The sequence below is a fragment of the Arvicanthis niloticus genome, chromosome 12 (genome assembly GCF_011762505.2).
Source record: "Arvicanthis niloticus isolate mArvNil1 chromosome 12, mArvNil1.pat.X, whole genome shotgun sequence".
In the NCBI taxonomy this organism is placed as follows: domain Eukaryota; kingdom Metazoa; phylum Chordata; class Mammalia; order Rodentia; family Muridae; genus Arvicanthis; species Arvicanthis niloticus.
This window is the reverse complement of record NC_047669.1, coordinates 55,887,804-55,911,494: the sequence shown is the minus strand read 5'-3', so window position 1 is coordinate 55,911,494 and position 23,691 is coordinate 55,887,804. Positions and strand designations below refer to the sequence as shown.

General features: G+C 39.4%; 1 protein-coding gene across 3 annotated transcripts in view; it reads right to left on the bottom strand.

Moving 5' to 3' along the window:
• Positions 1-23,691, bottom strand: part of Robo1 (roundabout guidance receptor 1) — a 305,991-nt gene that overhangs the window by 4,205 nt on the left and 278,095 nt on the right. For all 3 annotated transcript variants that reach the window (XM_076943072.1, XM_076943071.1, XM_076943073.1), the window contains 3 exons: positions 18,408-18,814; positions 15,077-15,229; positions 6,984-7,292 (listed from right to left, as the gene is read on the bottom strand). In XM_076943072.1, the coding sequence (XP_076799187.1) occupies positions 6,984-7,292; positions 15,077-15,229; positions 18,408-18,814 (869 nt within the window). The remainder of the gene's footprint in view (positions 1-6,983; positions 7,293-15,076; positions 15,230-18,407; positions 18,815-23,691) is intronic.

The window sequence follows — 23,691 nt, the reverse complement described above, 5'->3', positions numbered from 1 at the left end:
AAAAGCCAAGCCATACTGAGTTAGCTCTTTCTTTGCCGTGGACTTACATATTTGATGTAAGTTTGCAGCTACTGCTCCAGTATATGCCTGCCTGTCTGCCTGCTGCCATGTTCTCTATCAAGATGGTCCTAAACTCACCCTCTGAAATGTGAGCCCCCTTGTAAACTCTTTCTCCTATTAGTTGCCTTGGTTGTGGTATCTCTTCACGGCAATAGAAAATAAGTAAGAGAGTGTACGAGTAAATTGTTTCTTGAATTTCTATCTTCTTACAAATAAGTTTACTAACGCTGCATCATTTTGACTGCTTGCTCACTTTTCTTCCATAGCCTGTCTACATTCTGAACATAAATTCATAAAAAAAATAAACTCTTCTATGCGCTCTCTGTAAATGTAAATGTCACTTTTATTTCCTCGGATGAAGGGTTGAGATGAGAGCCACACCCCACAATCTACCAACACATGGATTGGGTTGAGCCAGAGTGTTTCTGTCTAACTATCCCTAGGTCTAGGCCTGGAAGCTTCTTGCCTCTGCACAGTCTAATCTTCACTCTGCATGCACGGCCCTTGAAGGCTGCAGCTGCCAACCTTGTCTGCTAACCTAGTCCTAGAATATTTCAGACTCTCTGACTTATTACTGAAAAAAACTCATGCTTTCTAGCTCTTTCTGAACTCTGGCTTGTTGGTTCAACTCAGCTGTTCTTGCTCAAATTCCTCTCTAAGTTGACTGATTTCAAACTGGCTTCTTTCTGCTTCTGACTGATTTTCTCTGCTTAGAAAGACTGCCTCTGAACTCCAAGAACTGAACTGCCCCAAACTCAACTGCTTTGCTCTGAACTGAGCTGAACAGCACTTACCTAGACTGCATCGAATTTATCTCTGAACTGACTGGCTGTCTCCCCCTCACTACTCTTTAAATAGCCTCTCTTTCCGGTCTGTTATCATGAGAGACAGGCATATCCTATCTCTGACTTTTTCAGTCAAATCTTTCTCTGACTCCACTTTGTCTGACCTTCATTTAGATGGCATTCTTTGGGATTAAAGGTGTGTGGTAAAGGCCTGCGTGTGACTTCCAGCCAAAGGGATTAAAGGTGTGTGGCATGTCTGCATTCCAGCCAGATTATATTTTTGGATATGATCCCTTGCTAGAGCAGCCATGTTCCTGGGTTAAGATTCTTTTAAAGTTCTCCATGCTCTGCCATTCCTTCCCTGCCCCCTCCCCCCCCCCCCCCCAGTGCTTCTTTTATTCCTTTACTCTGCATACTGCCTGAGTAAAGCTTGGTTTCTCCTGAATCCACTGTTATTCTCTGCAGTAGAAGATAAGGTGAGGATTGAGATTCCTTTCTAGCTTTCTGGTACCAGTTCTGAATGACTGTTCCCCCTGTCCTTTCAAGAAAAGTTTCTTCCTGTGAGCCATGAGCCACTTACTTAGGAAGCCAGTCACAATCCTCAATGGCCCCTTGCCTCAACCCACAATTCTGACTCTGGGGAGGTTTCTCTCCCTGTACAGTCTCTCTTCATTTGTATTTTCTTAATTAAACCTGTTTCTTGCTGTTTACGTAGTTTGTCAACTACAATATGTTCAAATTCCTTTGGTAGAGAACTTTGCCCTAAGTCTATTCTCCTCAGGAATTAATATGCTCCTTCCTTCCTTGCTCTACAACTGTTTTCTTAAAAGGCAAACCGGACTGGGCTGTGGTGGCACATGCCTTTAATTCCAGCACTCAGAAAGCAGACGCAAGCACATCTTTGTGCATTCAAGAGCAGCCTGGTTTACAGCCAGAGCTATACATGGAGAATGTCTGTGTTGAAAAACCAAAACCAAACAAAAGGGAAATTGGCTCAGATTTGGAAGTTTTAGGTCCCATTTCACTCTGTTTCCTGATGAAATCTAATAATGAAATCTCCATTGTCTCTGTAAAACTGAGGAAGATGATGGGACTGGCCACATTTCAGTCCTTGCATCCCGGGACTCACTCTTCTCTCAGCTGTCAGCAACCCTTCCTTCCTTAACAATCTTCTCAGGATATGTTTTACATGCAAGCGTGAAGAAGTCATGTCAGTGCCCTAACAGTTTCTCCTTTCTTTCCAAAACTGCACACACACCACAGGCACAGATATTTGTATTTTTTCTTTTCAACCTTTCTGAAGCAATTTCATCCATTCTTTTGGATATAACATTTGGAGAATATAATTTTGTCTATCTTATGTGTTGTTACAGTCCCAGACTGTCATATAATAGAGCATCAATAGTTTTGAGGGAAAAGAGAAATGATTACAACTACAATTTCCATAAACTGTGTCCAGAATCTATAGCTCCAACAACCAGCTATACTTCTTTATACTCAATATGCTAAACTCTGATTGCAAGATGCCTCTCCTCTTAGATTGGTTTTAACACTCAAGAGATTACAGTGATGACCTTGTCGAGGTAAACGACCCTTCAGGTACCTCTAGTCCTCTATCTCTGCATCTTTTTTTTTTTTTTCTTTTTGGGGGTGGGGAAAGCTTTCTCTGTGTAGCTCTGCCTGTCCTGGAATTCACTTTGTAATACAGACTGGCTTCGAACTCAAGGATCCAGCCGCCTCTGCCTCTGCCTCCCGAGTGCTGGGATTCAAGGTGTGCATCACCAACACCTGGCTGCCTTAAACACTCAGTTTATATGTCATCTCTACGGGGAAAGACTTCAGGATCTTTCTTGCCATTGTATTACCCAGAATGCTATCTGTCCTTACTCGGAACTCCCAGAGGTCACAGCGTGATGGAAGTAATGTTGAATGTGAAAATATTTGTATTTGGCCAGTCTTCAAGGCATGCTTGGATAGTGTTAGTGTTCTTAGGGAGGACATGGATACCTAAAATCTTAAGATATCTATGAATCATAATATGCAAATTTTCTTCTCCCTCTCTTCTCATGTATGAGTACATGCTTCTAGACATCTGAAGACTTAGTGCTATAAATATAATACAATGAGTATTTGATATGTGTAGGAATAAATCAACTGGTGGTAAATATCAGCACAAAGGATCAGACCTTCACGTCTAGAAAAGCACTTTCCTTAATTAAAAAAATATCCATTCATTACATATGTAAATCAGGGTGCCTCCATCATTAAATAAATAATGTAAATTGAATCAAGAAGGTGAAAATTACAGCAATGCTTAGCCATGATAATTTAATGATAGACACACTTGGGGTTATGGTTTGAATCAAAATCTGGAAAAATCAAAGCGCCATAGCAACTTATTGCTTATTACATTTCTGAAGATTGCTTTCAACTCTTCTTCCTCTGTGCTCTCATTCTGTCACATCCAGATCTTTCTCTCCCTGTCATTTTCTCACAAAGCATCCCTCATACTTTGGAGCTTGCTCGTCATCACAAAAGCGTCCATAATTTCTGACTAGACATGAAATCTATACATCATTATAGTTAGTACATAAATCACTACTCAGAACACAGGGCCGGGAGTCAAAAGTTTAGTGCCAGAGCAGCTCTGGCTTAATGGCCAGAGATAAACTATTTAACATTGATATTACCAAGGACTCTGTGGTCACACCCTGGGAGTGTCTGTGTGAAAGGCACAGCCTTTGAGCTGCACTTGACTTCTGAGTCTGTGTTTGCGGAGTCCCACTTTGGTCCAGGACAAAGGGGACCATCCTTCTTATTACAAGGAAGTTTCTGAGCACACAGAGGAACTGACTGATTACAAATCTTGTCTGAGTAGGTTTCCCATGTTAATTCCTTCATTAGTCCTCCTGTCTCCTCCATCAATACTTTTTTTTGTTTGTTTGTTTTGTTTAGTTCTTTGTTTTTCAAGACAGCATTTCTCTGTGTAGCCCTGGCTGTCCTTGAACTAGCTCTGGAGACCAGGCTGGCTCCAAACTCAAGATCCACCTGCCTCTCCCCTAACTCCTGGGCCCCCTTGTCCAGGGCTAGGATTAACCACATGTGCCAGCACCACCAACCTCTTTCTTTACTTTTTTATTCTAACATCTTTTGTATTTTAATCGCTCTTACTTAGCTTTGTTGCTAAAGTATATAATGATGTTGATTCCTGTCCTAAAACATTCCTACCAATTTGGCTCTCTTGACAAACTCCATATCAACCTTCTCATCCAAACCTTCTGAGAAGAATTCCTGCTCATCACCTTTTTTCTTGAATGTGAAATGTCTCATAGGCTCCTGTTTGAAAGCTTCCTCACAGTTGGTGCTACTTTGGGAAGCTGTGGAACCCCTAAGAACGGGGCTGAGTGGGTGGAATTCCTTCAGTGATGTGGTGGTGGGGTGTCTTTGAATATTCTATAGGCTCCTGGTTCCTGCTTGCTCTTCCTCCAGATTGTAGTCCTCCCACTTTACTCTTTCTGCCCTGCACTCCCCTGTAAATGTTCACCAAAAGAAATTTTTCCTGCTGTAAGTTATTTTTATAATATATTCTGGTCTCAAAAACATAGAAGTCGCTAATACATGTCCCATTCAAAATGTCCACTCCCTCTTCAGTCTTCCAAAATCTGGCTTCTATTCTGACTGTTGAAGTCAACAGTTCTTGTAAATAGTAATCATGGATGACACATTTCAAAAATTGCCTTTTCTCATAAAATTACTTCAAACTTTCACCTTACTATATTTCTTTAATTTTTATTTTTTTGGCGGGCTGATCATAGGCTGGACATACATGTAACCATATCTAGCACTGTTTGCCCCCTTTTGCTACTTTATGTGCATATGTGAATGGTATATATACACGTTGGCATATGGGTGGGTATATTATAGGTGTGTCTGTGTGTCTGTGTGTGTACATTCACACTGATGTCTGATAGATGTCTGGAATCATCCTCCCTCACTCTTCCATCTTATTTGTTGGGGCAGGATTGCTCAGTCAAACCCAGAGCTCACTGATGGCTAATAGCCAGCTTTCTCTGAAAATTTCCAGCTTCTGCCTTCCACAGCAGGAATTATGGGTGGACAGCCATGTGTACCCAGCATTTACCATGAGTTTTGGAGATAGGAAGTGAGGTCCTTATGCTTTGAAAATAAGTGCTTTAATTGCTGTGTGGTTTCCTTGGCCCTCTTATATTTCTTTCCTACATTCTTTCTAGGGATGTGTGTGTTTGTGTGTGTTTGTGTTGTGTGTGTGTGTGTGTGTGTGTGTGTGTGTGTGTGTGAGAGAGAGAGAGAGAGAGAGAGAGAGAGAGAGAGAGAGAGAGAGAGAGAATGATGCTAACACTGAACCCAAGGCTGGAAAGTACGCTACCATTTACCAACTTCTAACCCAAGGACATGATTTCTTTTAAAAAATATACTTTCAGAATATCATACACAAGTGTGACATATTTATATCACCACTCCAACTCTTCTCATACCCAGTTCCCCAATTTATGAGTTCTTTTTACAAATTATTGTTATACACACACTGTAGAGGGATGTCTTCCCACTACATTTGTATAAAGCTCAGCAATTGGGCTGTATGAGAGGTAGGCGGAGTGAGGAGTTGGGAGAAGGGAAGAAGAAGGAATGAAGAGGAGGAGAGCTAGGAGGAGAGAGGAGAGAAGTAACAGCCATGGAGATTTACAGATGCATCAAGAACAGTCTTGGGTAACAGTTTATATCAAAGGTTAGGTATTGGGTAACTGTTCTAATTGTGTGGGCATCTTGTTAATTGAGTATTTCCAAATGTATAAATATTGGATAGCCATTAACTATTAAGAATCTTCGTTCTACTGGGTACCGTGGGATGGCTGGTATTATCTGGGCTCAGCCAAACATTGTGGACAGCATGGTGGATTGGCTGATCTAGCCACCATGATGGCGTCTCGTGTGTGCCAGGGCCGGTGCTTTAATCTGGCTGGAGCCACGATCTGAGTCGAGCAGCGCGGCAGGAGCATGCTGCCGCTCTTGGCCTCTGGCCACTTCTAGTTGGGATCATGACGGCAGCTTAAGAACAAGCCAGACACCGCCTTTTAAAATATTATCTTCAACAACACACATATATACAATCTACTGAGTCCATTTATTGTTGCTTACATGTACATGTGTTCACAGCCCAATCATTTGGGATTGGATAACTTATGTGGAAACTCAGTCTGGGAGGCAACTGATTCTCTCTCCATAGCCTCCGGCTGCACGCAACTCTCTGTTTGGGGGTAGAAGCTTATGGAATTTAAGCTCTCTATGTTGGCATGTCAACTGCTGGTGTCTTTATGCTGCTCCTTTTCCTGCATGATGTTGAAAGGTCATAGGTGCATTTTTCTCTTTTATGTCTGGGGGATATTACCTAGCAGTAGGCATCCTGTTCACTTGGATCTTACCCATCATTCACCCTCTGTCTTCTTTGGAGTTTCCTCAGCTTTGTGTAGGGCTTTCATTGAAGACATACCAACTGGGGTAGTTCTACCCAGCAGTAATGCTTACAAATCACAAGAGCAGGACTATCATCCTTTGGTGTAACCAACAACTGTTTAATTGGACTTAAAGCCCCAACTCAAAGGAGAGAATTCATACCATAAACCTAGTTAAGCACCTGTAGCTAGCGAGGTCACAGACCCTAGAGGAGACCCTACCACTGACCTTCTCTGGAGCTAATGTAATTCATTTCTAACTGTATTCAAATACTTCTCCTTATACTCACAGAGAAGTATAGCTCTCATCTCTCATCAAAGATGTCGAGCTTTACTAGAGAGGGTCACACCACTGGTTAAATGCAGAGAATGGGACACTATTTTTCACATCTTAGCTGTCACAATTGCTATGCCTTTAGGGTGACACTTTGACATTTATGAATTCAGTTCATGTGGCGTCACTTCAAAGAAGCTTGTGTGGTATTGTCACGTATTAGAATGAATTGTATCAAGTAAGCTGAGCACATTCCCATTCCACTATTAGAAAGGCCTCAATCACATTCCTTTACATAAGGCTACAGAAGGCCTTCCCATGGATCTTGAGAGCTTATGGAATGCTGCGTTTGTCTGCTGTTTGGAAAATCAGTACCTTGGGCGAGGTGCGTCTTTGCTGGCGGAAGGTCTCGCTTTGCTGCCTTTGCTCCCCGTCCTTTCCCATCATTTGGCTGTTCCTGTGCTTCTCTGGGGTCACCTGGATTTGTTCGCAGGTCAGTGACTTGTCTTCCATCCAGAGCTTCTCTCCCCTTGTAACTGCCTCCTTTTCTGTCTGATGACCTGTCTGTTCTTGCTTCCATAGAAGCGAGTTTTGGCACCATCACAGGTCGTACCTCCAGCTGTGCCTTGGACTGGACAGTGGGCGATTTTATAGCAGGCGGTGGCACTGGAGGGGGAGGAAGATCTAAAAAGAATAATTTAAATGTTGTGAGATCTGACAGGTGTAGACCCATCAAAACTAGCTTTATCATAGCAGTCACATTCAATTTCGAAATATTATCTTACTGGATCTAGAGTAATCGGAAGTTTAAAAAAAATTGGGACTGATGATTTTAAATCGTTTTGTCATCACCCAGCATGGAAAAATTGAATCACAGGATCAGGACTCGGAGACAATCCACTGTGGAGCTCGCTGCTACTGCGCATGCGCACTAGAATCCCCTCCCCACGCAATGGCTCCAACCCAGCAGAGCTCCTATTTGATTTCAGCATGCTCTCATAGGTCTTAGATGAATATTCTCTTATATCTTTAGGCAACCTCTTCAAATTGATTAAGGCTGGCACTTAAGTTTTAATTGCCATCTCTAATCTGGCCCAAATCCCTTCTTAATGTGTAGGTAAAAAGCTCCACATAGATTTTTAACTCATTTTCTGATATCAAAGCTGTCTACCAGCAGACCAAAGAAAGAGTGATACCTTTAGATTCTTAACCTCTACTTCACTGTTCTTCACATTGTTTTATCACACACATCTACGGTTCAGATAAGGCTCTCTTAACCCTCGACTTGGACATTTTAAAGTAGATAATTACTGGTAGAAATGTAGGTTAATTGCTTATTTTATTTATACACCTATATCTAGTAGCTGCAGTTTAAGCAATATCTCTTATATAACATGTTGACTTAAAATTTTCACACCACGGATGTCTCTCAAATTGAAATTATGCATACAATTTAATATCCAGAAAACGCATTCTTCCCAAGCAGTACTGAAATTCATAAAAGTGATTCTTAGTTACAGTCCATGAATAAAGAAAAACATATTTTCATAGTATTTGGTAAGTTAACTTAATATGAACAAGTTTCCAGGGGTGGATTGACTTGTCTGTGCTGGGAAAGATGGATAACAAACAGCAAAAGAGACTTTATTCCAGGAGGCTAAGAGTCATAATAGTCCACGTATATGATAGTAGATGAAATATTATAGTGGGGTGTGTAAAGGAGGGCAGAGAGTACATTTGAGAGATAAAGGAAGCAAATTAGTGCTACCTAATGATCAGTGGACTTACAGCACTGGGGAGGGGAAGCTGGCAGAGATGACGCCTAGGCCTTGGGCTGTAGTTTTCTTTGTAGGTATTAAAGTATCCCCTCAGGTATGGAGTGCAGGAGTGAGCAAGAGGTCTTTGTAAAGATGTGTGAGCTCAAGTTTAGGCAAGTGAACAGGAGGGGCTTTCATAGTACACAGGCAGAAATAGAAAATAGCTAGTTTTGGGCTCCGTGCTCATTTCAAGGATAGTCAAAACCAGACAAAGAGGAGTCAGCATCGCTATGGACCCAGGCGCATGGGTAGGGAGAGCGATGTTTTCACATTTTACAGGTAACAGAAAATATCAAAAAGGATTCATCAAATATTTAAAAACATATTTAACATAATTTTAGCCTTGGGATTTCAGATATAAAGTATTCATGGTAAAAAAAATTGAGACATGACAGTAATAAAATAATTAATAAAATTATTATTTTTTAAATAAAAAACAATTGAGACATTTCATAAAAAAAAAAATAATAATTGAGACATTTCAGTCCTCAGCATTGATTAGGAAGAGTGACTAGTTTTGAGAGTTTCCTATAGTTCATTCCCCAAATTATATTTATCAACAAAACTACGATGCTAAATCACACGATTCAAGGGACCACCATCCACAGCCAGGTACCATAACAATGGTCACGTGGAGCTATATATAATATCCACCCATCTGTAGGTAGTAACCTGATAAAAAGCATCATAGACAAATATACAATCTTACATTTCTATTAACATGAGCTGCAATGTTTCTTCCCCCTGGTCATCTAGGGGAAAGAATGTAGTATGTACCTCTAAGTGAATAATTTCTTTTTTTGTATGTTGTGTTCAATAAACACATCACTAGCTAGGCATTCCCCACAGAGGAATACATAGGTTGTTTATAAATGTTCTACTGACATTGACAGTGCCCATTAATTATCATTTGTATGTGCCTGCATAAGAAAATCTTAAATACTGAAACTAGGCCTTGAAGGGGTTGGAGATTAGTCACAGTCAGAATGCTTGCTCAGCATGCACAGTGCCTGGGTTTGATCCCCACCTCCAACTAAACTGGGCATGGAGGCATATGCCTGCGATCTCGGTATTCAGAACGCAGATGCAGGAGAATCAGACATTCAAGGTTCTCTTCAGCTACACAATCATGTCCAAGCTAGCTTGGGCTATGAGAGACCTTCTCTCAAAATACCACCACCACCAAAATGTTCCTCCTAGATCTCACTATGATACTAAATGGAAGCGCCGAATAACATTAGCTTAATGTAGGATCTCGCGTGCTTTTAGATATTTATGTATGCACTTTATGTACATAGTTATAAAAGGAACTACCTCCCTCTCCTTGTTTTAACAACAACAACAAACAGGTCTTTCTAAATTGAATTTTCTTTGACACTACAGGCTGAAGCCAAGATACCAGAATAAATTGGACTTCACTGTAAAAGAAGAAAGTCTGAACATTTTACAGCTTGCTGGTTTCTTTAGGAAATCCCTCATTTTAAAAAAGTTTATTATTGTATGTCGTGACTTACTGTGCTATAGAATATTGTTAATAGTCTCAACACATCTGTGGTCAAAGTCTAGTCAATAGAACAGTGTTCTTCTAATTCCTGGATCCCTAGTACCTTATTCTGACATACATACGGCCAGTCATCACGGCACAGATTTTCCCCTTTGTTGACAACTTCAATGGAGTTTTTGCAATACAGTTTGTGTTTCCATTTGTTTCTGGTTTGGTTTTCTTGCTTTTTGTCTTCTGAGATAGGTTCTCACTGTGTAGGCTGGGTTGACCATGAACCGGTTGCCTCTGCTACCTAAATGCTGAGATTATAGGCTGCCACTCCTTACCCAGCCCCAAGGTAATACCTAGAGAAAAGTATTTAAGGATTCAAGTCCTCCATCTCCTGCTATGTTGATGCTAAAGGGAAAGATATCTTGTAGATCTATCTCAGTAGGAGAATATCTGTCTGGCACATCACATACACACACTGAAACTGAAGAAGGCAAGCGAGAGTTAAGAAATAGAGTGTAATCAGTGGTGTGAACCCTGAGATGCAAGGCGGAGTGGCTGGCAGCTGGGAGTAAAATGAGAAGCTAATCTGAAGCCTACCTGCAGGCAAAGGGCACCAGGATCTGTGTACTCCTCCTATTCTGTTGTTTGCTATAAACACAAACACATTATCAGGTGGCCAGAGACTGTCACTTATTTAAATAACGAAACATCTGGGCTCTTCAGGGTATCAAAGACTATAATTATTGCTATCATAAGATCAAGCAGAGTCCTGGGAATCCGAAGTTCAAAAGGAAATCTAGCACTAGATATTTTGGATAGATGTTTGTAACTCCAGTTAAAAAGAGAACCCAGTGACTGTGCTAAGAATCAAAACTGTCTATACCTAATTGACAGAATACCAGCAGGTTTCATATGTCTTATAAACAGACTGCTAAATAAATTCCTCTTCCTCGGGTATTATGAAATAATTATGAAGCTCAACTGAGGTTACTTTTACATGAACAGCTCTCTCTTTCCCTTACTGCTGAAAATAGTGCTTTCTCCCAATTTATGCATTAGTTTAAATATGACTGAAAAATGAGGAAACTATGGACCTAGTTCTTAGAAATCTTACCTAATCTTTTTAAAAGGGTATTTTTGTAGATGTTTGCATGCATGTACGTACGAGCATCATGTGCATACCTGATGTCCTTGAGGCCAATAAGGGTATCCAATAACCTGGACATGGAATTACAAATTATTTTAAGTTACCATGTAGGTGATGAGAACTGAACCTGGGTCCCCTACAGGAGCAGCAAGTACTCTTAACCTCTCACCCATCTTTCCATCTTTCCTTGTGTCAGCTTACTAACATTTTCTCCCTTTCCAAGAATCCCCAGCTAACAAACTGTCCCTCACATAACGAAATACATAGGAACACATACGTAGGTAAATCTGCCAGCATAGCATTAACTTGCTAGACAGATCCAACGCTCTATTTATGTAACTGCTTAAAGTCCCAAGACCTTGTAATTAAAGATAAATCAAGTCAAGATAACATCATTCCTAAAGAGGATGGTGAATTTATAATTTATGAGGAGGAGGACTAGAGAAATATTATAGATTTGGTTTTTAAATGAAGTATGTAAATGTATGGGGAGGGAAGAAAGGGGGGAGGAGTCTATTAGAAGGTCCTACAAATGTACTTTAACTCCACAGACTTCAGCTGATACATATTCATATATTTAAATCCCGTCCTCCATCTGGGTTAAGCCTGAAAGTGGCAAACAGGAAATAAATAAATAATCAATGCTGTAAGTAGGAATGGAGGATGTGGTACTCTGCTTTGCAGGCAAGTGTTCTCTGGGTGTTCACGAGGATGCCGTCTATTTACCTACAGGGCAAGGCGTGGCCATGATGTTGGAGGGGCTGGAGGGCTCTTGTGCTGTGTGCATCATGTCCCTGCCAAACACCACAATCAGAGTCACAACCTCCACTATCCAAGAATGTGACTGTGTTTGGAATCTTTTGAGAAGCCATAAAATTAAAATGAGCTTAGTAGATGGGGTCCAATCCAATAAGACTAATGCTCTGATAAAGAGAGTCTAGAGGACAATTACAGGCTGAGAAGAGACTGTGAAAAGGTACTGGAGGAAAGTCTCCAAAGGATCACCCCTGCTTGAAACTCCGTCTTGCACTTTCCCCTCCAGAGCTCTTAGGGCATGCCGTGTGTTGCTCTAACTGTAACATCTGTGGCACTGCTTCATGACAGATCAAGCAACAGATAAGACTAACTGATAGGAATCCTCAAAAACTATACTTTATTGACTCGGAATGAGGTCTTGTTCATTCTTTAGATGCTTTAGAAAATAACTTATTGGGAAATTCGAAGTCTGGGTGGTATTTATAAAGCAAAGATGCTCTAAGATCAAGAATGGTATTCACTCTGAACATAGTTCTCCAAACTGATAGTCAAGAAGCAAACTTATCCAACACAGTCAATACACTGTCCTTAAAAAACAAACAAACAAACAAACAAAAAAATCCCTCAGACTACTCCATATTTTACCAATACATTTAATTCTGATTTTTAATAAAAGACATCTCAACCTCTTTCTTCTACCCATTAAGCTTTTACAACATACTATTAAAAAAACAAAACAAAAAAAAAACCTGTTATCTGCTGCTGGGATGCTTCATTATATGATCTATAGATATATTATTTTAAAAATATTTATTTTTATTTTATGTGCATTAGTGTTTTTCCTACATGCATATCTGTATGAGGGTGTCAGATACCCTGGAAGTGGAGGTACAGACAGTTGGGAGCTGGGAATTGAACCCAGGTCCTCTGGAAAAGCAGCCAGTGCTCTTAACCATTGAGCCATCTCTCTAGTCCCTCAGATATATTTTCTAAATGCAGTATAATAATTTGATGAAATTGCTTTTTGAGAAAATCACTTTTGCCTCTATTTCAGAGCTTCTATCAAAAATATAAACATATTAGCTTTGAGCATAGATAATGGGGGAGGGACCACAACATCTTAGATTTTTGTACCAGAATTATAAAGTGTGAGTGTGAGTGGTAGATTGTATTTTTTGTTTGGTACATTATGAAAGATCTAAATTTTGTGGTTTTAAATAATTAACATCCATCTTAGGAGGTATAAATAATATGCAACATTTTCAAAAAAAATAGTCAGAAATGAGTTGAAGAAACATTCTAGTAACCATAATTTAAGGAGAGATAGTTCACTCTGTTGAAGGGAAGATAAAGCTATAATTTAAACCCAGCTTTATTTGTTTCTCCATTATTTATTTTCATTACAGAAAACTATTATTATCTTTTGCACTGGAGTAAGCACCGATAATTTGCATAACTACTTTTGTGAAATGAGCTATTCGAAATCCAAGTAATAGTTCACATTAATTTTTGAGCTTTAAATGTGTTTTAATACCATTCTTTGCCATTCCTGAAATTAAATAAAAAATAACTTCAGTGCTTTCTCATTCAACTTATTTTTTTTTAATTTGAGGATTAGTTGCTATTCATATTTAGTTTTTAAATATGTCAAAAATAAATCCTGTAGGATGCAGGACACAAGTACAATTCATAATTCTTGAGAATGGTGTGATATATAACTTGATGCTATGCTAGTTAGCCTAGCAAGCCTTCACTATTTAAAGCATTTTTGAAGGCACGGCCAGACTCCCCTCCAAATACATATAAATAAGAGGTAGAAATGTCTACACAAAGTTTTAGGCCAGATTTTTCCATACGAGTTCAATTTAGATGTGTTTACATCCAGGCTTGACGTTTGAGCAGCCTTCCAGTGAAGACTCCTGTCTTCTAGATAATAAACACTGATAAAACAGTAATAAAACTTGTAAAATGCCATTACAGGGGTCCCATAAATGTAAGATTGCCTGTATAGTTTGAGGATTTACACCTAGCGTTTGTCCCGTCACAGAGGCAAACATACCCAGAGCCACTGTAATAACCCTTCAAAATCAGATAATATTCTGACAGCTCAGTTTCACTGACAAAAGAGTCCTGGGCAGAAGCCAGGAGGCCCAGGTGTGCTGTGTCATGCCAGTATTTAATGTAGGCTAATATCAGATAGATGCTCGTGAGGGAAAATACTCAGAATAAACTTCAGATAATAGCTCGGACAACTGCTCCTCGAAAAATGACTTGTGCTTACCATGCTGTGAGTTTGTATTAAATTTTTCTGTCAAGTGGCGAGACTCACGGGGAAAAGTGCCTCCCCAAACCCCCTTCCCCATAACCTTGGATATGGATCTATAATATTAAGCTTTCAGATGATAATAGCAAATGATAACCTTTATGAAAAACTGCTGCTTTGGTAAGGAAAGTCGTAATCGGATTGTGGCTGCAGACACCCGGATATGGAGAAACTGCTTGGGACACCGTTCCTCCCCCATCCCTTTAGCAAATTTGAAAAACGTGACAAGATGGGTGAGTCTGAGAGAATTTATCTTACATGAATTTCCAATAAAGCCCAAAGGGTTGTTTTATAAAATGAGAAGGTAGTGGTGCTTTAATAAAGGCTGGGCCACCTGAGGCACTTTCATTAAAGGCCTTCTCTAGACACATCACAATGTTTGTCTTATTTCCCTCTGCCCCCTTGAGAATACAAGTGTTCCCTCTCCACAAGGGTCCATACTGCACTTGAAAGCACCAAGAAGCCGGTTTGAGGTGACTTCTGGCACACAGAGTACCTGTAAAAACCACTGTGGTTTCAAAAAATAAATATCCCAGGACCTTTATTGCCCTTTGTTTTAGAGCAGAATTATTTTTAAACGACGGAATGAAGGAAATAAGAGATATCCTGGAGGTTTGATCAGCGGAGCTGACAAGGGTTAAACCAATGCTACGACATCAATGAGAGTCGTGGCCGTTATGTGACGCTACAACATGTACTTAAAAAAAAAAAAACTTATTTAATTTCTTAAAGAACCAGCTGTTTAGAAGACTATGAAGGCGAAAGACGGTGCCAAGCTGGTGGAAGAATTCTGCTCCTGTAAGTAATATAAGGCTACTCTTTGTGAAAGTTAATGTGATTTCTAACGTCAGCGAACACATTCGCTAGCCACAGAGACATCGGGAAACAGGCGAGCCTCATAGATGTTTCCGTCGGTTTCAATGGACTTACCATCTGTGTAGGCTTCTCTGCGCAGATGTCCCGGCTGGTGTTTTTGTTTCTTGGTGGGTCTGGCTTTCTGGATTACAGCAGCACTCATGTTGCTGTCTGTAGACACAGGACTCGTGGGCCTCGGGCACTGAGAGGCATGGAAGTGCCGGCGGCCTGAGGAGGAGAGCCAGAGGCAGACTCATCACTGAATTTTAATGTCACGGGATCAGCCAGCGCAAGACACTCAAGCTAGACACAATTGCTAATTTTAAAACATACTTAGCACCCACCAGACCACGAGCTCCCCTCTCCTTCTATTTATGCTAACTGGAGAAAACACCCTGAAAGCATCCGTAGTCTTTTTCTTTGGGTAAAAACCACAGGACTTTTATTCGGCTGAAGTTCATCATCCTCTTTATTTAAGGAGAACAGTGTAATTATGTTTTCCAGCTAATCATGACTAAAATGTTCTTAAAATAAGACTGCCGTTATTTTCTTATATCATACACTCAGTGCTTGCTGCTTCAGGATGAAGAAGAATCAGACGCCTTAACAAATTCATGTTGTAAAAAAAAATGACCTGGATTAGTTAACACCTTTATTTCAATCAAGCCTGTTTATGGTATTCTTCAAAGGTAGAACCTTAAGAAGTGACTAATGTTTTGGGCATTCTCTTTGGAAGTGCTCTGAAATTGATCTAGCTCACATACGTCGTCTCACCTAACTATGCTTCTATGCCTTTTCTGCCACAAGAGATTTGTCAATCCTCAATATTCAGTGGCCTTGTGACTCAGGCATGTTAAAGACGGTTATCTTTGAAGAGACAACATTGCTGGGTGATAGTAGAAATTTAATTCACTGAGGAGACACGGCACATTTCAGTGTCATCCAATTCCCTGGCCCTTATGGAGATGTTATATTGTAACATCAAGGTACAAGTTGTGTCATCGAAAATGGGACTGGAAGGCTTTCAGTGTTATGCTGACCTACAGTATTCTGGTTCCTAGAAATTCCATCCCTTAATCCACTGTTTTTCATTGAACCACAAGAAACTTTAGACAGACTTGGGGATCAGACATGTCCTCTGGCTATAAACAGGAGAAGCCACATACATTGAAATTGACACATTTAAAAGTGCTAACTGAGACACATTAAATAATGGACATTAATGCAGCCAAGTGAGAAGCAATGGGATTGGGTTATCCATTCATATTAACTCCAAGTTCCATGATAAGCACTGCCATTTCTTGAAAAAAAAAAAAATACTGTAATAGGCAGAGGCCAGGGCATGTTTAGTTCATTATAATTATGAGCCAAATGAAACCAGAAGTGCCACGAAATTACAATACAATAAAATATTAAACCCCAACTCTCTTTAGCTAGGATGGAGACTATTACAATTAAAGTTACATATCCATGAAAACAGAGAATGAGGGCCGAGATGGAAACCATTATTCATTCTATTGTATAAGGCCATCTACCACTCATAGACCCCCGAGGCATAAGGTCGATTACAGATGAATTTTCAACGTTATTCCTATGTTTCGTTGACTTAATGAGCTGACACACGCCATTAATGCAACCTGCAAATACTGGTTTGAGCTGCTTAATCTCATGTATTTATTTTTTTTTATAGAGGATTACAAACTAAAGCACACAGACACATATATGTATGTATATACATATATGTATATATGTATATATATATATATATATATATATATAAAACATTCATTTATTTATTAATAAAGATAATTAGGTTTGCATGTATTACTACATTTAGCTGCTACTGGTTGAATTTTATAAAGCATAGGCCTGGAGTAAGTACATGTTTTGTGCTAATGTGTTGATAAATATTAAATATCTTTTCCACAGAATGAATAATGAAGAGAGATGGCCTTGTGCTATAACTGAACTATCTGATTATATTCTACACTGATAGAGCGTAATGAGCAGTAAAGTCTCTTATCTAAGCCAGGGGAGCTACCAATGTGACAGTTCTTAAACTACGAAAATTAAATCAGGCAGCAGGTTTTGACTCATGGTGATCTTTTCGTTTCCTGGAATATGTTTCTTTTCTCTTTGACCATGTTGTTTTCCTTAACTGTTGGTATTTCCTTGGCTACCAGAAATAAAATAGACAGGCACAAGTAAACACACACACACACACACACACACACACACAATACATGCAGACTTGCATAATATATACACACGTATACATATTCATTCCACAAAAAAGACTATATAATGTTTGTTGAAAATTCAATTATTTTCTTTCTTATGCTATTTCCTAAGTAAGAGTGGAGTGGAGGCATTTAGTAAAAATGATTTAGAAATAAGTACATTCATTATACTAGGCTCCAGCAATGAAGGGGGGAGGGGAATGAGGAAATGTAATATGCATTTATATTAACTCGCTCTTTCAACTTTTTGATTAAAAATATGAAACATTTATGCTTGAAGATGTACGCATATTTCAAACATCCTGTCAGTTAGACTGATAGGAAGCATAAAGAGGCGTTTCGCTTTTACTGTTCCTCCACGGACCTTCATATCCAGTGTTTGTTCCGTGGTTGGTAGTTCCACTCTGGCGTCCATGGACCTTTATAAAGTAGGGTGTGGCTGGCAGACGTGGGTCATAAGGACCAGGCCTTTGGAGGCAGGTTAAACCCTTGCTAGTCCTAGCAGGATTCTCAGCCTTATCTGTCCTACAATGTGAGTAGCCACAGACATAAGTACCTACCAGGACCTGAGCTTGTCTGCTCTGCCTTCTTCACTGGGTTAAAGCACAACCTTTCCCTCTGATAGAGTTTCCATCAGGGATTGTGATCCCAGTGACTAATAAGAGGTTAAGGAGATATTTCCCAATGGTTTGAGTGTTCCAACTGGGTATTTTTCTTTTATCTTACAGAAATGTTAAATAGAATTATCAAAATGAAGTTTCTTTTAGTGACTTTCTGTATTAAAACCATTCAAAATATGTACATAGTAGCACAGGGTTCATTTTGCTGAATATAATTAAACCCTAAAGAAAAAAAACATAGTGCACATATGGAGAAATATATGTAAACACATATGTAAATATATGTACACATTTGCTGTGATCATCATCAATAACATTATGGTTAGCTTCTCATCAGTTACATTATATGGGGTTTATAAAAGTAAAATAAATAATTTTAAACGTCTTGGTTAACAAATAATCAAACCAAGTCATATTCTTGAATTTTTTTCCACAGGCAATAAAAAAAAGAGAAAAGCTAGGGATGATTTCACCCAGGAAACGTGACAGGGACAAGGTTAGTGAATGACGCGCACATTTTTTTGGTGAAGGGTGTGCAGGACTCACCAGCAGCATCTTGCATTTGGCGGCGAGCCACTTTCAGGCCTGCATACTCCGCGGCTGCAGCAACTGCCTGGGCAAAATCAGCATCCGTGAAAAAGGACCCATCCGATGAACTGACACTGGAGCGCCCACTGGAAATGTTGTCCTCTTCTGAGGCTGAGCCCCAGCCATTGATCATGGACCCAGTGACGGAGCTCTCAAGGTCCCCAACACTGGATGCTGGGGTCTGCTCAAGCCCACGTAACAAGAGCCTTCGCGTCTGCATTTTGGCAACTTCCATGTCAGCTTCGTCCTCCTCCTCTTCTGGGGCATCGGTATCCATATCTGAGACAAGGGGTCCTGAAATGTAGCCGTAAGTATGAGGTGGGGAAATTGGCCGTGGTGGTGGAGGAGGACTCACGGGCTGCCGCCTGCAGGAAGACAAGGAAAGAAGAAAGCTCAGCTCACCACTTAAGACACAAAACAATGAATAATTAACTGGCAAGTTGAAGCTCACAGCAACAAACAGCTGTAAGCTGTTTCCTAGCATCTTACTTTCTCTTCTTGTCACTGGGATAAAATACTCTGACATAAATGACAGAAGGGAGAGGGGCTTTCCTCTGACTCACCGTTCAAATCTACAGTCCACCTGACAACGAAGTCATGTTGCAGGCGCTTGTAGTTACTGGCAACACTGTATCCACAATCAGAAAGCAGAGAACAAAAGGTGAGCTACAGCCCACCTGCTCTAGTCCAAAACCATAGCCAGGGAATGACTCCGCCCATAGTGGACAAGGCTTTCTACCTTAATTAATACAATCAAGATAAGCCCACGCAGGCCTATCTCCCCGGTGATTCTAATTTGTCTGTTGACAGCACTAACAGGCATATTTGGTGTCTATTTTTTTTTTCAAGTTAAAATAAAGATATTCAGTTATCTAATTCTCACGTTTGTTAATACGTTCACTTAAAAGGCAGGGTTTAACCCTTATTTGGGGACATATTATATTTTTCCTGAAGAGACTAATTTTTTCAGTTGCTTGTTATTGTTGTTGTTGGCAAGGGACATTAATCTTGAAACAGTTTGTTCCGCACACATTTTTCCTTCCCTTTTCTTCATCACTCCTTCCGCTATTCAGAGCAAATGGAGTCATTCATCTTGACAACATTCAGCAAAATTTCATACGATTAAAAAAAATACATATTCAGCATATGCCATAATTGCTTTTAGACTTTATTCTATTAAGAAAAGCTATGAGATCCAAGAACAATTTTCTCTGATTTAATCGCTCACCAGTTCCACTAAAGGTTATGAACTCTTTAAATTCCAGTGCTTTTTACGGTTACATTACCTATCTGATCATCATGCTTAACTATACTGCTAGCCTTCAGTGCTGGTGCTGAGCTGGGCTGGGCAGGCTTGTGTGGCTCTAGCTACTTGACTTTTCAGTAAGGTTAATGATCTTTATTCTAATGTCCAAGAATTTGTTATGAAACAAAACATAAAGAAAATACTAAGAACACACACTCAGAAACCATTAGATCATGGGTCCTAGCCACTTGTCCAGATTTTCGAAGAACTCCATTTAAAGGTAAGTATAAGAGAGTTGAAATCCTTTGGACTTTAATGGACTTTAAAGTGTTCCAGTTGAAAAAGAATGCAAGGGAATGGCTCTTTATTAGAGCCCCTCCCACACAAAAGACACAGGCTTCTTCACAGGGTAGTCCTGGTCAGTGACTCTTCCCAAGCCAGGCAGAAGAGACAATACAATGAAGGATGTCAGATGAAATGATCCAGCAGAGCACTTCACCAAGTTCCACACTCTACAGAAGGAAAGACCATTAATCCTGCCCAGCTGAGTTAGAAGGCAGCAGTCATGAGGAGCTGGCAGATCACCTGATAACCCCACAATGTGGGAGTTGAGGAGAGAGAACACAGGAGTGGAATCCACAGGAAGATGTGGCTAAAATGGTTAAAGACTAGAGATGTCTTCAGAGCTGCTGTCTAAGAGCAAAGCCCTCATTAGTGAGGTGAGTTAGTGGCGGTGCGCCCGCTTCTTCATTTTGACGCTACTCACGGGGTAAGATGTGTGAAAGTAGTGTCTAGTGCTACACCTTGAGGATACCAGCTTGCGTTTGCTGCTGATAGTCTCTCATCTGTTCCTTAGGACCCGAAGAGGCAGGACAAAAGAGCGGAGTGGTGTCAGAGACTCAGTCCTCTGCAAAGGATGTCTGGGAATGCATGGTTGAGGTTTTAAATAAATAGTGCGGAGTCAGAAATGAAATATAAGCAGATGGGGCGACACGGAAGGTAGTCAAAACCCAGCTATCGTCAAAACCATGCAGGGCTACTATAAAGGGGGAAGGAAAAGAAAGTTCACACCGCACTGATCATAGGGCGATCTGGTGGTTCTATGGAGTAAGCTATTTTTTTTGCTTTTGATCCCAGTAAATACAGACACTTCGAATAAACTTCTTTTACTACTAAAAATCAAAAACTATGACAGAAATGATTTTGAAACACCACAATCAATTTAGTGAGACACTGGCTAGCCATCCTTTACAGTGTTAATCAAGTCTTGTAACTTGCTGGTTTGCCTTTTTAAGTCATCATTTTACACAGAAGTATACGGAAATTCAAAGGCGGCAAAGTTCTTATAGTTCTTATATGTACGTTCAGAATTTAAACCAAATTACATTTCCGAGGCTACTACTTTCCTTCTGGAATGGTAACAGGTCCTCTCCCTACCTTCCATTTTTTGTATAGGCCAAGAAGAGATATTTTATAAACGGATGTGTAAAAAACAATACTAAGAAATGAAAATTAACAATTACATCAAAGAGTTACATGCTAATAAGTACATAATACTACATAGAGTAAGCATGTTTTGCATATTTGTATAACTGCATATGTGGATATATATATATATGTATATATATATATATACATATATATATATATATACACACAAATACACACACACACAGTCCTATAATATAATGGATTAGTTCTCATTTCTGGGTGGGTTTAATTTATCTTTGTGTGTGGTATTAGAAGAAATATGAAAACTGTGCCAAAGCTGAAGTTACTTAAAAGATTAAACTGGATAATTGCTTTAATTCGAAATGTGCTATACACATAGGAGAAGGAATACCACACTTTAATCCAGAGCGCAATAAAATAGTAAACTTAAATGTTAATTTACAGCCTTTGTCAGAATGCATAGCCACCAGAGCAGGCGACTTTTGTCTCTTTTTAAAGACATGTTTGGGTTTTTAGCACAAATGGGACTAGTTTGACCATCAATAAATAAATCTCTGTGGAACAGCTAACTCCAGTTCGGAAGCATGCCAATATTGTTGTGTTTGGAGAGCTCACATTCTGGAGAATGAAAATACCTTCTTGTTAAACAGGGGCTGGTTTTTAACTACAAGCCATGCAAAATTCTGAGAAAAGGCAGAAAAAAATAATTCAAACCATCTGTAAATAAGGCCAGCCCGGGGAATGTGTGATAAACATGTACAGTTTGAAATATGTAATATATTCTACTGGAAAACAAAAGCTATTTCGGGATGCTGCACTAGAGTCGGGCCTGTCAGAAATGAACCTCAACTCTCCAGATTCTCCCCCATAAGGGTTTCAATGCCTATTGAAATAAATATACAAGTATATGTGAAACTCATAGCACTCTAGGCTGTTGCAAAAATGATGCCTCCATAAATATGTTCAAGGGGAAGGGGAAGGAGAAGGGGAAGGATTCCACTAATTTATGTAAGTGATGTAACTACAGTTCACCATACAGCACTTACCTACCAACACACAAAATGGAAAACCTTTGAGATTTTTTTTCCAAACACTATCATAGCTTAAATGTTCTGTGTAATTAATTATCTCCTCCTGACTATTTGCAAAGAGAACATTTAATTTTGCTTTGTCATTTGAATCTCCTTTCCTCCCAATAATATCAAATTCAATCTGTTTATATTAAAAATACAAGCAAAATTCCTAGCCCACATGTGAACATTATTTTCACCATTCAGGACGTTTTTGCTTAACACTAACTCTAGCAAGGCAACATCACCAGACGTTTTGAAACAACAGATGTGACCAAAGTTTAAACACATTCTTTTTTATTGTAACTGACTTAAAAAAAAAAACAGAGATTCCTAGTCCATGAATCAGCTACTTTACTAAGTTTTAGATATAAATGAAATATCTTGGTAATTCACTGAAGAAACTGAAATATTTATAATTCAAGGTACACGTGTACGCGCTCATGAGCGCCCAGGTGTGTGTGTGTGTGTGACTCTATGTGTGTGTGTGACTCTGTGTGTGTGTCTGTGTGCTCCCACCCACATATTTATGGTGGCCAGATGACAATCTTGGGAACTGTTCCTCAGGCTTCATCTACCTCAGTTTACAAGAGTCTCTTACTGGTCTGCAGTTCATAAAAAAAAAAAAAAAAAAAAAAAAAAAAAAAAAGACCAGGAATCAGCTTTAGTCTGCTTCTACAGCAATGGTTCTCAACCTTCCTAATTTCTGTGACCCCTTCATACAGTTCTTCATGCTGTGATGACCCTCAACCAAAAAGTTCTTTTTGTGTCTACCTCAAAACTGTAATTTTGCTACTGTTATGAATCATTGTGTAAACATCTGAGTTTTTAAAATAATCTTAGATGGCCCCTGTGAAATGGTAAGTCCACCCTCCAAAGGGGTCATGACCCACAGGTTGAGAACCTCTGCTCTACAGGGTGCCAATAACAAAAGAAGCCACTATGCCTAGTTTATTTTTACATAGATTCTGCAGAGCAGATAAAAGTCAAATCCTCATGTTTGCAAGGTAAGAACTTTACCAACTAGACTATCTCCCCAGCCCAACAATGTGAGCCTTTACATTCTTACTAAATGTCAAGCTGTTATAAGGGCTTGACTTCTAAACTGGTAAATATATTTCATAGTATTTATATGTGCCCCTAATTAATAGACATAAAATCAATTCATATATATTTTAACATTTATTATACCTATTATGATAAATATGCTAGATATTTAAATCAATGAGAACATTGTCAGTAAAAGAAATTAGAGGGAACACTTTACATTTTAGACATAATGATTTTAAATCATACACAACAAATATAAGTATGTGTATATTTTAGATGGTATTTTTCAATGTGTAATCATAATTCCCCCTATTCTAAATGATGTTCTAAAATGAAATTTGGTTATATTCCCATCACAAATAGGGTTTTAATCTTTAATCTTTTAATCTTTTGGATACGCCATGCAAGTTCTTCAAACAATACA